The sequence below is a fragment of the Rhinopithecus roxellana genome, chromosome 17 (assembly GCF_007565055.1).
Source record: "Rhinopithecus roxellana isolate Shanxi Qingling chromosome 17, ASM756505v1, whole genome shotgun sequence".
Lineage (NCBI taxonomy): Eukaryota > Metazoa > Chordata > Mammalia > Primates > Cercopithecidae > Rhinopithecus > Rhinopithecus roxellana.
In genome coordinates this window covers 68,341,801-68,356,805 of record NC_044565.1, presented here as the reverse complement: position 1 = coordinate 68,356,805, position 15,005 = coordinate 68,341,801, and the positions used below count along the sequence as shown (strand labels likewise).

Genomic DNA, 15,005 nt, shown 5'->3' with positions numbered 1-15,005 from the left:
AGGAACAAAAACCCACATCAGTCCGATACCTTTTCCACAGTAAAATATTTTATCCCTAACACAGTACGAGATATTCAGTGATCTCTCTATACCTCTATGCTCTATAATCATATTCAGCAACCTGAATATTTTTTCTCACCAGAAATGATCTCTCCTCTGCTATTAAAAGTTCCACCTGTATTTCTAAGACAACTCAAATCCCATTTTCTCCATTGAACTTTCCCTGACCAGGCCAGCTTGGTGAGCTCCTCTCCATATCTGAGTTCACACAGTATCACCATTTTTGCCTTTCACTTAGCATTGATTAAATGTAGCATTTTGCCAGTTCTGGTCTGCTGTTTTGAGCCGCTGTTTATCCCTCAGCATCCCAGGAGCTGTTTCATCGCCATGGAGGATAATCAATGATTTTCTTGTTTGTGTCTACACAAGCTACGTACAAGCTACACACTACTCCATGGCTACAAAAAGAGGCTCTCATTCTCACAGTACATACAGTTTCACTGGGGCACTGCAGGCACACACATCTGAAAAGTCATATGCAGCAGAAAACTATCTAAAATGAAAAGAGTAGCACAGACAGGAAGTATTCAATGTGTGGAGAAAGGGAGCTCAGGCTGGGCTGAGGAAGAATCCAAGGAGGATTTGGGTCTTGAGAGGGTTGTTGAAAATGGGAAAGTGGCCAGATGAGAGGAGAGAAGAAGAAGAGAACAGAGGGGGCCTGGCATTCCAGATGATCAAAGGCACAGAGCAGAAATGAACAAAACCCCACTGGAGGAAAGTGAGTAGATCCACCTCACCAAAGCGGAAGGCCCAAATTAGGTAACAAACGGGAGACATGTTTGGAAAGTGAAGATGGGAACAGACTATCAAAGGCCTTGAGTGCCCAGGCTAAAACATCTGGACTTTATCCTATGAAGAGTGAATACCATTAAAAGTGCATGAGCTGAGAAGAGACAACGTAAATATAAGAAACTGTCATCTGAAAGCTCACTCCTAGAGAGCTCTCAAACGGGAAAGATTCTATTCAGTTCTGCCTAGAGACAGCAACATGGACCACATGATTTCTTCCAGTCTAAATGTGAAAACCATGACGTCACACCCAGCTCACTGGTCTTCCAGAGCCCATCTGCCAACCAGTTCATACCAATCGGCTTTCTTCTTTCTGTTTGTAGCTCTTGCTTTGATCCTCCTCACTCTCCTTCTTCCCATCTAAATATTCTCCAAGTGCTTCCCTGTGATGGAAAAAAAGCAGAGAAAATTAAGTTATTTCTAGTACTTAAATTCTATATTTAAAGGTTTTGGCCTGGCACAGTGGCTCATGCCTGTAATCCCAACACTTTGGGAGACCAAGACAGGAGGATTGCTTAAGGCCAGGAGTTCAAGATCAGCATGGCCAACATAGCAAGACCCCCATCTCTATTTATGTAAACAATAATCATAATCATAATAATGGTTCCATTGTACTTCATATATAAATATATATTCCATATGGATTAAAATTTAAATATTGGCCAGGCACAGTGGCTTACACCTGTAATCCCAGCACTTTGGGAGGCCAAGGCAGGAGGACTGCTTTAAATCAAGAGTTTGAGACCTGCCTGGGCAACATAGAGAGACCCCATCTCTATCATTTAAAAAAAATTAAATATTAAAAAAAACTACAATCATAAAAACACTAGAAGTAAATACAGGAGAATATCTATATAATCTTAGCATAGAAAACCCATCTTTGAATAAGACTAAAGTCAGAAAAAAAAAACAGATTTTACTTTCTAAAATTTAGATATTTTGTCCTTGAAAGTCAAGGAATAAACTGATAAAAGATACTTGACAAAATTTTACTCTCCATAAAATAGGAAGGGCTCCTTCAAATCAATACACAGAAGACAAAATACCAAAGAGAAAAACTGGCAGAGGATATGAACAGGCAATTTCCCAAAGAGATACAAATGGCAAACAGGCATTTGAAAATACGGTCAGCTTCACATACAATCAGAGAAACCAAAACCCTGTGAGGTGTCATTACCCTATTATCAGACTAAAAAAGATTTGAAGGGTTGACAATATCAGGTGGCAGCCCAGCTTTCCACACGCCATGGGTGGGAATGTAAAGTGTAACAACTTGTCTAAAAGGCAATTTGGCAAGATTTGTCAAAAGCTTAAATGTGCCTCCCCTCTGACCTAACAACCCTATCTTTAGGAATTTTTTTTTTTTTTTTTTTTTTTTTTTTTTTTTTTTTTTTTTTTTTTGAGGCGGAGTCTCGCTCTGTCGCCCGGACTGGAGTGCAGTGGCCAGATCTCAGCTCACCGCAAGCTCCGCTTCCCGGGTTTACGCCATTCTCCTGCCTCAGCCTCCCGAGTAGCGCTGGGACTACAGGCGCCCGCCACCTCGCCCGGCTAGTTTTTTTTTTTTTTTTTTGTATTTTTTAGTAGAGACGGGGTTTCACCGTGTTAGCCAGGATGGTCTCGATCTCCTGACCTCGTGATCCGCCCGTCTCGGCCTCCCAAAGTGCTGGGATTACAGGCTTGAGCCACCGCGCCCGGCCTCTTTAGGAATTTTTTACAGAAAGCCTTTACAAGTACATAAATAAATATGCACAAGAAAGATGACTGTAGCACTGACAATACTTACGATGTAAGACCGTGGAAATATTCTACATACTTATTAATAGCTAACTAGTTAACAGGAAACAATATTTCAAAAATACTTTGTAGCCTACAAAAAGAATGATGCAATACCTAGCAGCAGGGAAAGGTGTCCACAGCAGTTAAGTAAACGGAGCCAGTTTTAGAACAATATGTAGACTATAACACAAATTTTCTTTTTAAAACAGGGTTGGCCGGGCGCAGTGGCTCACGCCTGTAATCCCAGCACTTTGGGAGGCCGAGGCGGGCGGATCACAAGGTCAGGAGATAGAGACCATCCTGGCTAACACGGTGAAACCCCATCTCTACTAAAAATACAAAAACATTAGCCCGGCGAGGTGGCGGGCGCCTGTAGTCCCAGCTACTCGGGAGGCTGAGGCAGGAGAATGACGTGAACCCGGGAGGCGGAGCTTGCAGTGAGCCGAGATCGCGCCACTGCACTCCAGCCTGGGCGACAGAGCGAGACTCTGTCTCAAACGAAAAAAAAAAAGGCTTATATGTGCACGGGACATTTTCTGGAAGTATATGTGGCAAACGGATAACAGCAATTACTTAAGGAACAGGAATTAAATTACCAAGAAGTTCTATTTTCTACATTTTTGTACTGCATGAATTTTCTAAATAGTGCATGTGTGTGTGCTTATGTGTGTGTGTGAATCAGAAAATGAGACTAAAGGGGCAGTGGCGAGATAAGGTTCCAGATTATGGACTTTTTCAGAGGAGGCATGGGTGAGTGACCTCACCAACCCCCACACCACATCATCAAGACCCTGCTTTCTCCTCTAGCACACAGTGGCCATAAGGGCTGTCAGTACTGTCTTAGGAAAAATGAAACCTTAACATGACACAGCAGGTTTGTTTTTTGAGACGGATTTTCGCTCTTGTTGCCCAGGCTGGAGTGCAATGGCACGATCTCGGCTCACCGAAACCTTCGCCTCCTGGGTTCCAGCAATTCTCCTGCCTCAGCCTAGCAGATCTCTTTATCTCATTCTTTCTCGACTTTTTCTAACTCTGACTTCCATCTCTACTCTCTTTGTTCAAAGTCCAGGACAATCCTACCTAGTGTGACACTATTTTGGAGATACAGAATTGAGTTACCGTCCTCCACTCCCAAACTAACCAAAACCCCTTGGTTTTTTCTTGTCATTTCATTGACTTCCCTATTCTTATCGAACATGTTCTTTGTTTTCTTACTAAGTAAACTAATTGTTCCATTTTACTCAGGTCTTCAGCTATTGCCAGGCTTATCATGTTCCCACCATCACTCAAAAAAATTCCCTTGACTTTCTACTTTGACCACCAATTAATGACCAACTCTATTTAAATAATCCCTTCCAAGTGCTTTCTGGATCAAAGATCAGTTCTTCAGAAACAAACAAACAAAAACTATGCAGTCCAGATATTTAGTATATATATATACACATACATATATATATTTGTTTGTTTGTTTGTTTTTTCCGACTGTCTTGCTCTGTCCCCAGGCTGCAGTGCAGTGGCGCCATCTCGGCTCACTGCAACCTCCGCAGCCCAGGTTCAAGCAATTCTTCTGACTCAGTCTCCTGAGAAGCTGGGACTACAAACATGCGCCCCCACGCCCGGCTAACTTTTGTATTTTTTTTTTAATTTAAAAAAATTTTTTTTTATTATACTTTAAGTTCTAGGGTACATGTGCATAACGTGCAAGTTTGTTACATATATATACTTGTGCCATGTTGGTGTGCTGCACCCATCAACTCATCAGCACCCATCAACTCGTCATTTACATCAGGTATAACTCCCAATGCAATCCCTCCCCCCTCCCCCCTCTCCATAATAGGCCCCAGAGTGTGATGTTCCCCTTCCCAAGTCCAAGTGATCTCATTGTTCAGTTCCCACCTATGAGCGAGAACATGCGGTGTTTGGTTTTCTGTTCTTGCGAGAGTTTGCTAAGAATGATGGTTTCCAGCTGCATCCATGTCTCTACAAAGGACACAAACTCATCCTTTTTTATGGCTGCATAGTAGTGCATGGTGTATATGTGCCACATAGACTTGGAATCAACCTAAATGTCCATCAGTGACAGACTGGATTAAGAAAATTTTTGTATTTCTAGTAAAGACGGGGTTTCACCATGTTGGCCAGGCTGCAGATATGCTATAAATTCTTATTAACTAGTTTTAACTTGAATCTCATCACTGCCTTTTATGCATCATTTTTTACTGCTTAGCACTGTATTGTCCAATATGGTAGCCAATAACTACACGTGGCTATAAAGCACCCAAAATGTGGCTGGTGCAAATTGAAATATGCTATGAGTGTAAAATACACTCTAGATGGATTTTGAAGACTTTAAACAAAAAATATTTGCAATATAGCTCATCAGTATGATTTATACTGATTGCATATTAAAATAATACTTTCATATATTGGGTTAAATTATTAATTTCACCTGTTCTGTTTTTACCACTTTCAGTGCTGCTACTAGAAAACTTGAAATGACATATGTGGCTGACATTGTATTTCTCTTGTTCAGCAGTGAACTAGTATATTCTCCAAAGGAACTGTCTCAGACTTTTTTCTCTTCAGATTTGAGCTCCCTCCCTCCTGGGGGCTGAGTCCTCTTTTGGGAAGCTGTTTCCTCACCACAGCCCCATGTTTGTGGTCTAAATGGGAGCTGCCATCTTGAATACTCCACTTCCTGACCAAAGTCCTTTCTCAGGATTTAAAAACATTGGAACTTGGTTGTCTACCCGGGTTTAGAGTTCTAGGTTGGAAATAACTTTCCTTCACTGTTTCCTTCCAGTGTTGCTAATTGAGAAACCTAAAGTCATTCTGTCTTTACACCTTTCTTTGTATGTGATCATGTTTTTGTTTTTTATATATGACCTTTTTTATTTTTATTTTTTTTATTTTTCACTCTGGAAGCTCGTAGGCCCCTTCTTTTTGTTCTCAGTGTTCTGAACTTTCTCAGTGGTGTGCCTTAGGGTGGGTCTATTTTCATCCACTGCGCGAGACACTTCAATCAGGAACATCATGATCTTCAGGTCTGAGACATGTTCTTGAATTGTTTCCATGATAATACCCTCTGTGCTCCATTCTTCCTGGATCTAGAAAAGTGATAATATCTTCTAGTTTAAAAAATATATATTTTTCTGTGGCTGGGGGCAGTGGCTCATGCCTGTAATCCCAGCACTCTGGGAGGCCGAGGTGGGTGGATCACCTGAAGGTAAGGAGTTCGAGAGCAGCCTGGCCAACATGGCAAAACCCTGCCTCTACTAAAAATACAAAAATTAGCCAGGCGTCGTGGCGGGCGCCTGTAATCCCAGCTACTTGGGAGGCTGAGGCAGGAGAATTGCTTGAATCCGGGAGGCAGAGGTTGCCGTGAGCCAAGATCATGCCATTGCACTCCAGTCTGGGCAACAAAAGTGAAACTCCGTATCAATAATAATAATAATAATAATAATAATATTTTCTCTATAAGTTTCTACCTTTTTTCTTTGTGCTCTGTTTTCTAGGGGATTTCATCATCTTTATTTTCCAACCCTTCTAATGTTTTCTATTTCTATAATTTTTTTTGTTTCTAAGAGCTCTATTTTTTTTCTCTGAACACTCCTTTTAGTATCAGTCTATTCTTGTTTCATGGTTTCCGTATCATCTCTTTTTTCTTTGAGGATCTTTTTTTTCCCCTCTTTTTCCCCCAAAGACTTCAAAACTATCTCTGAGGATCTGAATGATCATCTTTTTGTGGTATTATTATTTTTTTCCTACCCACATAGTCTTAATTTCCTCTTAGGTGCTTTTTTCTCTTTGTTAATTTTCACATCTATCGTTCATGTTAAAGACTTTCCTCAGATGCATAGAAATCCTTGGTTACTGACTCATGACAAGAACTAAAAAGCCTATGAAAAAATTAAAACATTGGTTAAAAATAAATAAACACTGTTTTACGTAGAAAAAAATCAAGCTACTGATAAAACAACTCTTATGAGGTGGCTTTTAAAGCTGTTTTCACTTACATTACATAATTTTAAAACTTTGAGTTACATTATTCTAGTTGTTGCTGAATGTGTCTCTTGCTCTTATTTTCAAAATGTTCTCCAAATTCTTGCCTATCTTGTCTGAGATGTACCCAAGACCTAAATCTACAAGCATAATGGTAACTTCTATGACAACTTGGGAAAAGGATACTAATACTACCAATTTTACATGTCACCATCTTCACAGTAGCTATCTAGTTGTTAAAGAAAGAGCTGCCTTAAAAGAAAAAAAAAAAAAAAACTACATAAAGGATGGTGTGTTTTCATTATGTGTACATAAACCCACTGTGATTATACAGAATCTAAGAATTTAGAGAAAATAAGGACAAATTAGTATCATTTCAATTTAAGTCCCTAGCCATTTGGAAGCTTGTAATATGGTGCCAGGATAAAGCAGAAAAAATAAATGTTAATAGTGTGACAAAAATTTAAACATTAAAAACAAGCTGATGGGGCTAGGCACAGTGGCTCATGCCTATAATCCCAGCACTTTGGGAGGCCAAGGCAGGAGGACCACTTGACCCAGGAGTTTAAGACTAATCTGGACAACACAGCGAGACCCCATCTGTAAAAAAAAAAAAAAAAAATTAGCCGGGCACAGTGGCCTGCACCTGTAGTGCCAGACACTCAGGAGGCTGAGGCAGGAGGATTGCTTGAGCCCAGGATTCAATATTATAGTAAGCTATGATCAAACCACTGCACTCCAGCCTGGGCAATGGAGTGAGACTCTGTTGCTTAAAAACTAAATAAATAAATACTAAAAATATATTTTTTTTAAAGCTGATGGGAGCTGTGAGTACAAGGGTGTGCCTTAACAACTGTGCATGTCAGTGTGGGCTGATTTAATGGGGTGGCTTTGTGAGCAAACCCGATATTACTGTCTTTATTATTTTTTTTTATTTTATTTTAGAGATGGAGTCTCCCCTCTGTTGCTCAGGCTGGAGTGCACTGGCATGATCTCGGCTCACTGCAACCTCTGCCTCCCAGGTTCAAGCAATTGTCGTGCCTCAGCCTCCCAAGTAGCTGGGATTACAGGCATGCACCACCATGCCACTGATTCTCATATTTTTAGTAGAGACGGGGTTTTACCATATTGGCCAGGCTGGTCTCAAACTCCAGACCTCAGGTTATCCACCCCTCTTGGCCTCCCAAAGTGCTGGATTACAGGTGTGAGCCACTGTGCCTGGCCCGACATTAGTGTCTTTAAATCCTTCTTTTGGGGCTGGTGTCAGATTCCACAGAGAAACTTCTCCAACCTCCTGCCTGGAATCTGAAGGCCAAAGTGCCAGCCTGTTCCAAGAACTGGTGAGAGGAGAGCTGGAAGGTCCTGGCATCCAGCGTGCATATGTCCCCTGAATCCCCTTATTTTCCATGAAATTGCCTCACCTCTGTCTAGCATCCCCCAAGCCCTAGACCCTCTGCTTGACTTTCTCCGAACTTCCAATCTTCTGTGCAAAGAGAGAGAAAGGTTCTAGGCATCTACCTATTAATTTTCCAATCGGTTGTCCTTATTTTGGTTCCCTTCTTCACCTCCGCTTCCAGATATCAACTGAAAAAGAGTCGGAATCCACAAAATTAAAAGAAAACTTTATTTCTAAAGGACACAACTTGTAGGCGGGAAGTAAGCCTTCAACTGAGACCGAGAAGTAGGCTTTGAAGGTGGGAAAATAAGGCAGGTATTTATGCTAGGTGGGGAGGTAGGAAATGCATATTCTACAGGATATAGGAGAAGATTGTGAATATTTACGGAGAAAACTCATTACGCATGTGCATTAGGCTTATATGTGCATGGAACATATGACAATATGTTACTCATGTTCACTTTGGGATGGAGATTTAACATTTAAATGTACTACAATTGGGTCATAAATGCAAAAAGGTGATGCTTAGGGTACAAGTCCAGAATCTGTGCAGTCTCAGGGAACCGGTCTAAACTGGCCTAAAGTTGGCAGTCATCCAGGAAGAGGTCTTTGTGGTCCAGGGTGGTTGTCAGGTTGGAACCATAAACATTAGGAGGCGGGTGCTGAGCGGTCGAACCAAGTAAGCCAAGGAGTCTTCTGGCCTTTTGTTGTTTTCAGGTCAGCCTTTCATAAGACCTCATAATAATTAGTAAAGGGACGGGGGTAGCAGCACGTGGACATGTCCAGTCTCTGTTCTGTCACAGCTAAGGGCTAAGAACTTTGAGATCTCTTAGCCACAGAGGTCCTGTCACTCCATTGAAAGGACCATAGGACTTTTTAAAGCCTCACGGATGAATATGATATGCCACCAATCTCCTAGCCTTTGGGGATTTAGTGCAGAGTAAATCAAGGGGGTTCTCAGCTTTCTTCACTATCAGCTTATTTTTCCATCTTCTTGAATCTGCTAACCCATTTACCATCTATCTTGCACTTCCCAGCTTCCACAGTTTCATTGCTGTTGAGTCCTCCTGTTCTTGACTTGGTGAATTTGCATCTTTTTTACTGAATCCCCTTACATGTCATTTTAACAGAGTTTAGACACAGATCTAAGGTAGATGTATGTGTTCCATCTGGCATCTTTACCCAGAAGTGACACCTCCCGGCTGGGTGCGGTAGGCTCACACCTATAATCCCAGCACTTTTCGAGGCCAAGGTGGTAGGATTATTTGAGCTCTGGAGTTCGAGACCAGCCTGGGCAACATGGCTGAAACCCCATTTCTACCAAAAATACAAAAAATTAGTGGGGCATGGTGGTGCGCACCTGTGGTCCCAGCTACTCGGGAGGCTGGGGTGGGGGGAATCACTAGAGTCTAGGAGGTGGAAGTTGCAGTGAGCCAAGGTCACACCACTGCATTCCAACCTGGTGACAGAGTAAGACCCCGTCTCAAAAAAAAAAAAAAAAAAAAAAAAAAAAAAAAAAAACGAAAACAAAAAGAAAGTGACATCTCCCAGAAATGTCAAACCTAAACTAAGACACCAGAGATTGGGAGTGTCAGGAGCATTAGCACATTATTTCTATTCTTTTTTCTTTTTTTGAGAAGGAGTCTCGCTCTGTCATCCAGGCTGGAGTACAGTGGCGCGATCTCAGCTCACTGCAACCTCCACCTCCCGGTGTTCAAGCAATTCTCGTGCCTCGGTCTCCTGAGTAGCTGGGATTACAGGAGTGTACCACCAAGCCCAGCTAATTTTTTTATCTTTTTAGTAGAGACAGGAGTTTCACTATGTTGGCCAGGTTGGTCTCAAACTCCTGGTCTCAAGTGATCCCCCCACCTCAGCCTCCCAAACTGCTGGGATTATAGGTATGAGCCACCACGCCTGGCTGTATTCTTTATATGACATTTGATTCTGTTAACTTTCACCTTAACATTACACCTCATGACAAAAGAAGGCTCAGGCAGCAACAGCAGTGGGTATCACAGGCAACCGAGGGGTGTACTGCCTATAGATAACATAAAAACAATACAACTGCTTTTTATTATCACATGTGCCAGCAATTCAAAACAATATCAGTAATAAAATACTCCTTTCTGAAAAAGCTGTTGTCAATCTAAGTTCTGATCCATTGCTGCAATTACTGTTGGTTATTAATAATATATATGTAAGCTTCAATATAGCATATTTTAATCTCTTTTCCTTTAATTAACAGATAAGTTAATTCAGGGAACTTCCAGGCTCACACAGACTCAGTTGCATGCACTTGTTTTGACAGCACATTGAAATGGTACAGAATGCTCCCAGCTCACTTACGCACAATGCATGGCCCCAACCACTAATACAGAATAGAGGCCGGGCGCGGTGGCTCACACCTGTAATCCCAGCACTTTGGGAGGCCAAGGCAGGTGGATCACCCGAGGTCAGGAATTCGAGACCAGCCTGGCCAACATGGTGAAACCCCATCTCTACTAAAAAATACAAAAATTAGCCAGGTATGGTGGCAAGTGCCTGTAATCCCAGCTACTCGGGAGGCTGAACCAGGAGAATCGCTTGAACCTGGGAGGTGGAGACTGCAGTGAGCCAAGATTGTGCTGCTGCACTCCTGCCCTGGGTAGACAGAGCGAAGCAAGACTCTGCCTCAAAAAAAAAAAAAAAAAAAAAAGAGAGACATAGCCTTTAAAAAATCAAGACCACCACACCATTATGATAGCCAATAGATTCCTTAATATAATTGAATACCCAGTCCAACTCTTTACATAGCTCTTTCTTACCCTCACTACCACCTACCTTCAGATGCTACATCTATTATTCTTCATATTTGCTCATTGCTTGTTTCCATTAGAACTCTTTTCAAAATTTATAATGATGTTATTTGTTTACTTGTTTAGCTGCGCTTTATTTTTTTCCCATCTCCCTCATTAGAATATAAGCTTCCTGAGAACAGAGATTGTATTTGCCTTGTTTATCATAGAATCCCCAGCACAACTGCCAAGGTCAGAGTAGCAGACAAGGACTTGGCCCACAGAGAGTTTTGAAGATGTCTTACAAAATATAACATCATTTGGTGCAGCCAACAAGAATACAATTCGTATGTGCTCACCAAAGAAAGCAGCAAAGGATAGATAGGCTAAGGGTGCACGCTGGTAAAGATTCATGGTCCCTCGCCCAATTCCTGAACCTAAGCCAGTGTTCAGACCCAGAATCTATTGACTGAAGAGGCAGCAGGGTCCCCACAAGGAAGGATCTGGAACACAACGGCAAATATATACTGTAATGATTCCCCCAATCCTTCCCCAAAGGGGCCTAGGGTCATCTACTCAGGTGGGCTGTACGATAAGGAAAGAGGATACCCAGAAATGTTTAGGATTAGAACAGGATCTGAGTTAGCAGTGATACACAGAGACCCAAAGCATGCTCTCACCCACTTAGAGTGAGGACATACGGGAGGCAAAGTCCTACTTACAGAGGGTCTACCAGGTCTGTGGACTCAGCCAACCATCATGTCTCTAAGGGCCAAAAGTATAATTGGGACTGACATACTTAGAAGTTTGAAAAACTCCACTCCTTGGCCTATGAATAGACCTGTCATAGTGGGGAAGGCCAAAAGTACATCTCTGAAACTGCACCTGAGTACACAGAAAACAATATTGCCGCCCAGGGGGGGTTGGTGGGGATTAGTGTCACCCTGAAGTATCTCAACGATGCAGGAGTGGTGATCCCAATTGAATCTCCTTTTAATTCATGGGTCTGGCACCTGCAGAAACTGGATCCTAGAAAACGACTGTCAACTACCGGAAGCTCCACAGGTAGCACTCCTGAACACAGCATCTACGCAAGTGTGGTAAGCTTCGCTAGAGCAAATTTGTACAGCCTCAGGCACAGTATGTGTGGCTACTGATTGGGCCAGATGCATGCTTTTCTACATCAGCAAAAAGAATCAGGAAATTCACGTTTACATGGAACAGACAATGATATACACTCACAAGTCTGTCACACTCACAGGACCATGGTAATTCTCCTGATCTCTGTCATAATATATTCTGAATATATCAAGGACATCTGGATATCCCAGAGAACATCACAATGATCCGTTACTTTAGCACTGGCAAACTATGGTCTGTGGGCCAGATCCAGTCCACCACCTGCTTTTTTATGGCTTCCAGGCAAATAATGATTTTGACAATTTTTTTTTTTTTTTTTTTTTTTTTTGAGATAGAGCCTCGCTCTGTCACCCAGGCTGGAGTGCAATGGCACGATCTCAGCTCACTGCAACCTCTGCCTCCCGGGTTCAAGCAATTATCTTGCCTCAGTCTCCTGAGTAGCTGGGATTACAGGTGTGCGCCACCATCCCTGGCTAATTTTTGTATTTTTAATAGAGACAGGGTTTCACCATGTTGGTCAGGCTGGTCTCAAACTCCTGATCTCATGATCCCGCCCGCCTCAGCCTCCCGAAGTGTTGGGATTACAGGTATGAGCCACTGCGCCCGGCCCTTTTTTTTTTTTTTTTTTTTTTGAGACGGAGTTTTGCACTTGTCACCCAGGCTGGAGTGCAGTGGCACTATCTCAGTTCACTGCAACCTCCACCTCCCAGGTTCGAGCAATTCTCCTGCCTCAAGCTCCCAAGTAACTGAGATTACAGGTGCCTGCCACCACACCCAACTAATTTTTGTATTTTTAGTACAGACGGGGTTTCACCATGTTGGCCAGGCTGGCCTCGATCTCCTGACCTTAGGTGATCCTCCTGCCTTGGCCTCCCAAAGTGCTGGGATTACAGGCATGAGCTACAATTTTTTACAATTTTAAATGGTTAAAAAATATATAAATGAATGATTAAAAAAAGACTAAGATGAATAAGTAGAGCACAGGGGATTTTTAGGGCAGTAAAAAATATTTGGTGTAATACCATATTGCTGGGCTCGTGTCACTATAAATTTATCCAAACCCATAGGATATACAACACCAAAAAGAAACCCTAAGGTAAACGATGGAGTTCAAGTGATAACGATGCACCACCAAGGTTCATATATTGTTACAAATGTGCCTTCCAGTGCAGGATGTTTACAGTAGCTGTGCATGTGTGGTGGCAGGGAGTATATGGGAATGCTGTACCTTTTGACCAATTTTGCTGTGATCCTAAAAACTGCTCTAAAAAATAAAGTTTATTATTAATTTTAATCAAAAGAAGGCTGTTTTGTGATACATGAACAGTACATGAAATTCAAATTTCAGTGTCCATAAATAAAGCTTTATTGGAACACAGTCATGCCCATTTGTTTATGTCTTGCCTGTGGCTGCTTTTGCACTACAATGGCAGTTGAGCAGCTAGGAAAGAGGCCATATGATCCGAAAAGCCTAAAATATTTACTATCTGGCCCTTTACTGAAAGGGTTTGCCAGCCCCTGCATTCCACTGATGGCCCTGCAGCAATCAGCCAGGATGAGCCAGTGATGGAAACACACTGCAGGGCTTGGTAAGACATGTGTGCTCCAGACGTTGGCAATCAACCCTATGAAGGCCCAGGGACTGCATGTCATTCAAGTTTGTAGGGGTCCAGTGGTCAGTGGCACACTGGGATAGCCTATCAAGTAAAAAACAAATCTACTGCATTTTGCATCCTCTACAGAGAAGGAAACTCAATGCCTCTTAGGCCACTTTGGGTCCTAGTACATCCCGCATTAGGAATACTATTCAGGCTGACACAAAAAGCTGCCAGATTTGAGTGGTGCCTGGAATAGGAAAGGACCCAGGCCACAGTGTAAGCAGCCAGGCTACTTGGGCCACATGATCCAGCAGACCCTGCGGTTTGGGGATGTACATAGTGGAAAAGATGCCATGTGCAGACCACAGTCGCGTGCCACCAGGCCCGATTAATTTTTTGATGTTTTATAGAGATGGGGTCTCTCTATGCTGCCCAGACTGACCATCTGGAACTCCTGGGCTCAAGTGATCCTCCCGCCTCGGCCTCCCTGAGTGCTGGGATGACAGGCGAGCGCCATGGCACCGGCCCAGCGTTTTACTTTCCCATACTCTGCATGAACCTTCCGGAAGAAATGTTTCTATTTCATCAGGAAACCAGCCCTGCTCTGGCCCTTGCTGCGCGGATCCCGCCCCGCCAGCCCCCGCGCTCACCGCCTCCGGGCTTCTAGGCGCGCCGCGATGCGGAGGCGCCGGGCCTGGATGCGCTCCTGAGGGTTGTCGGAGTGGACCGAGGGCGCGAGAATCTGGGTGGACAAGTGCTCGTCCAAGTTCGGGTCCACGTCCGCTAGGGACCCCGGCGGATTCATGGCAGGAGTCCCGGGCCCCTAGGCGGCTCCCTCCCTCAACACCTCCAGACCGCAGGCTGGTTGCTAGCAACAAACCGTTGCCAGGGAGAGCGGTTACCGGAGCCACCGCCCGAGTGGTTGCGCGCGCAGCTCCCTGGGCCCAGCCCGCCGCCAGCCGCCATTCGGGCCGAGCATCCCAGCCTCGGGCTGACGAGCCCCGCCCGTGGTTTGTCAGGGCTGTTGTCAGCCCCACGAAGGCCAGGTCGTATTAGCGGAGCTGTGGAGTCTCACCAGGAGACTAGAGGGCTAAAGAGCTGGACCAAGCTGTGGTTCATCACTTACTGACCTTGATGATTAATTCATCTTCCATTCATTCATCAAATATTCCTCCAACTCATAGTCACCAAATACAAATACAAAAATTAGCTGAGTATGGTGGTGGGCACCTGTAATCCCAGCTACTCGGGAGGCTGAGGCAGGAGAATCACTTGAATCTGGGAGGTGGATGTTGCAGTGAGCCGAGATCAAGCCACTGCACTCCATCCTGGGCAAGAGAGCAAGACTCTGTCTCAAACAAACCCAACCAACCAACCAACCAAAAACTGGATACCATTTAACAGGATTCTGTCCCATTAGCCTTTGGGGAATTAAGGGCACTGGATGAGCAGTGAGAAAGGGTGGGTACT

The 15,005-nt window shown here is 43.5% G+C and overlaps 1 protein-coding gene across 1 annotated transcript in view; it reads right to left on the bottom strand.

Annotated features, from left to right (window-relative positions):
• Nucleotides 1–14,419, bottom strand: part of DRC1 (dynein regulatory complex subunit 1) — a 64,018-nt gene extending 49,599 nt beyond the window's left edge. The window contains exons 1-2 of the mRNA XM_010383030.2: nt 14,186–14,419; nt 1,145–1,232 (exon numbers count right to left, since the gene is read on the bottom strand). Of these exons, the coding sequence (XP_010381332.1) occupies nt 1,145–1,232; nt 14,186–14,340 (243 nt within the window). The 5' untranslated portion in view covers nt 14,341–14,419. The remainder of the gene's footprint in view (nt 1–1,144; nt 1,233–14,185) is intronic.
• Nucleotides 14,420–15,005: the final 586 nt, after the last annotated feature.